A 3,070-nucleotide genomic window follows, 5' to 3' on the forward strand; every position below is an offset into this window, starting at 1 on the left:
CTGCCTTTCATCAAGGAAAATCCAAAATTCTAGTTTATTCAGGCGGAAGCAGCATTACAGATGGCCAAAAATTACCAACGACGCCACCAAATACCTTTTCCTGGTATCCCAGCTACGTCCGGACATCTTGAAATATGTAGCGGACGTTGTAAAGGCACCGCCAGCTACCGAAAAATACGACACTCTGAAGCAAAGACTTATTGGAGCTCTACAGTGAGACCGAGGAGTCGAAATCCCGCCAACACCTGAAGACGTGCAGGATGGGAGACGAAAAGCATGTACGTCGACTAAGGAGCTTGTTCGCAGACAGAGTGCCGGAAGGAATACATTTATGTTCCTCGTGCAAGTGCGCCTAAACGTACATGACATACTAGTAGCAAGCTGGCGTACAAATCTAACGACGCTTGCCTCAATAGCGGATAAGTTAATGGAGATCCAGGCGCCACACATGGCGGTGAATACCCATGGCAACATAGCGACTCCCGCGGATACAAAACCGGAAAGGCCACCAGAAGTGCCATGGATGGACGCGTGCCAGTTCCTGTCGCTCCAGGTCGCGAAACTCACACAAAAACTGGAAGCGATGGATGTAAGAGAAACACGGAGGGAGCAACCGAGGTGGAGAAGCCGTTCGAGGGCTCGCTCCAGTTCGATAGGACGGAATACGGGCTACTGCTACTACCACCAACGTTTTGGAGCACATACAGATGCACGATCCCGTGTGCATGGAGGCGAAACCCTGGTGAAAACAACATCTCAGCATCGCCGGCGGAAAATTAATTGTATGCTCCACAGCCCTGAGGACACTAGGTAAAGTAGTTATTTTATAATCCTGGATTACAAAAGCAAAATAGCATTTCTAATCGACACTGGGGCCGACATATCCGTATTGCCGCTCAGCTCGACAAAAGGAAATGTCGCCCCTTCTAATTTTAGTATCTACGCAGCAGACGGCACACCGATTCCGACCTTCGGCGAAACAACGCTCTGGACCTCCGGACTGCGACGACCATTTACCTGGGAGTTTACCGTCGCGAAGGTCCAACAACCGATAATTGGCGCCGATTTCCTTCAACATCACGGTCTTCTGGTGGATCTGAAGAACAAGAGGATTATAGACGACTGCACGAATATATACAGAGTAGGAGAAATAAGCACGACCAGTAAGCACCCAATAATCAATCACGACAATAGGAAACAGAGAACGCGACAAATACAACACATTGCTGAAACAATACATCGACGTGACTAGACCCACACAAGGATGTAACATAAGCTACGTCACAAGGTACGTCATCATATAACAACCACAGGTAGACCGTGTGCAGAACGATCCCGCAGGCTGGCACCGGACAAATTCAAGGCAGCGCGCGAAGACTTCCAGTTAATGATGAAGCAAGCAATCTGCAGTCCTTCATCGAGAGCATGGGCCAGCCCGCACACGGTCCCGAAGAAAAATGGCGGTTGAATGTTATGTGGTGACTACCGCCGACTAAACGCACACGCAGACGACACCGGAAAAATACCACACCTTCACGACTTCACGCACTGGACGATAAGAACATCTGCTCGACGTTAGATCTAGAGAGAGTCTATCATCAAATTCCGATGGCACCAGAAGACCGTGCAAAAACAGCGGTAATCACGCCATTCAGCCTCTTGGAATACAACGTCATGCCATACGGCTTAAAGAACACAGCACAAACCTTCCAGCGTTTCGTGGACGTCGTTCTCGACTTTGCGTTTTGCTACATTGACGATCTATTAATAGCCTCCTCCAACGAGTCCGAGCATCAGGAACATTTGCGACAGGTATTGGAGCGACTGCAGCAGTAATAATTAATTAACACAGCTAAGTGCGTATTTGGCTGGAAGTACTCCCAGCAGTAATGCTTGGTTTGAGGAACAATTTCAAACACGTATACCCCTTAAAATGCCGGGAGAATTTTTCGTCGACAGACACATACAGACTTTACCGTCGACAAATTCAGAAAATACATGCAGGAAATTCGACCAAGAACAACGAGACACCACTCCAGACGTTCATACTTCATTTTCGACAATTTGTTTAAAACAACGCATGTATTTGTGAGAGTGGACCATGTAGAGCACCCTTTGGAACAGCCGTATGAGGGTCCATACCACGTACTGAAACACATTTCAGATAATGTATTCTTAATTGATATAAAAGGCAAGGAAACCACCATCTCGACGGAACGTTTGAAACCGGCATACATAGAGTTACAGGAGGAACAAGAACCGCGGATCTGTCCCAGAGGGCAAATATCGTCTGCTCTCCCCTCCAGGTCGAGCGATTCGGGGGAGGGTAGTGTAGCGACCGCTATTTCCCCGCAATTTGAAACAGCGCCACTTACATCCAATAAAACCTTCCGTCGCAAGGTGAGTTTCCAATAAAACAGTAAGTAACATCTTTTTTGTAAAGGAAATAAGAAACGCGGGAAAAGAGTTTTCCTCCTCTTTGCAAGTCAAGAGTATAAAACCTGGTTGCGAAGAGGAAAAAATATCTACTGCTATAACTACCATTACTCCTACTACTACGTTCGTTACTATCTTCGCTACTACGGGTAAGAACCATTCTGTACGAAATTTGTAAGCGCACATTTGTGAGAATGAAGACTAGTTATAAACTGTAAATTGTAACTGTAAAAGAATTACATATATTTTGTACGCGAACAGCAGAATCCTGCCTTACCCACTTAGGTTCATACACCTGCGAAGATAATTGCGACATCTGTTGATTGCTGATCGTGTGATGTGTGTGTTATGCAATAGTATGCCTGAGTGTGGTACTATCTGTGGTCGCGAAGTCTGGCGCCTTCCTATATTTTTAGATCTTCGATTGTTGTATGGTATCCAGAGAACAGCCAAGAGAGTGCAAGATTCACTGACTTTGATATCTTCATTATCCCATAATTAATTTACAACAATCAGGAATATCGATTACGTTCGAGAATCGTAGGAAGCAATTCGCGAAGCTATCGCGAATTGCAAATGAAGCTCTTATTGATTTAGAATGATTTCACTTTTTACTAACTTCATGTTTCGATAC

At 45.7% G+C, this 3,070-nt stretch overlaps 1 protein-coding gene across 1 annotated transcript; it reads left to right on the forward strand.

Annotated features, from left to right (window-relative positions):
- Nucleotides 1-331: 331 nt before the first annotated feature.
- LOC122534878 lies at nt 332-1,252 on the forward strand. The gene is made up of 2 exons (XM_043665907.1): nt 332-804; nt 898-1,252. Exons 1-2 carry the CDS (start codon nt 332-334, stop codon nt 1,250-1,252), a joined length of 828 nt encoding a protein of 275 aa, XP_043521842.1.
- Nucleotides 1,253-3,070: the final 1,818 nt, after the last annotated feature.

This window comes from Frieseomelitta varia, unplaced genomic scaffold (genome assembly GCF_011392965.1).
Source record: "Frieseomelitta varia isolate USP_RPSP 00005682 unplaced genomic scaffold, Fvar_1.2 scaffold_646, whole genome shotgun sequence".
Taxonomy (NCBI): domain Eukaryota; kingdom Metazoa; phylum Arthropoda; class Insecta; order Hymenoptera; family Apidae; genus Frieseomelitta; species Frieseomelitta varia.

What these genes read in the sequence shown, in the direction of transcription:
- LOC122534878 (XM_043665907.1), top strand. Translation starts at nt 332, where the DNA reads ATGTTCCTCGTGCAAGTGCGCCTAAACGTACATGACATACTAGTAGCA. An exon ending in ATGCTCCACAGCCCTGAGGA is followed by an intron (nt 805 to 897) that starts CACTAGGTAAAG and finishes CGTATTGCCGCT; the next exon opens with CAGCTCGACAAAAGGAAATG.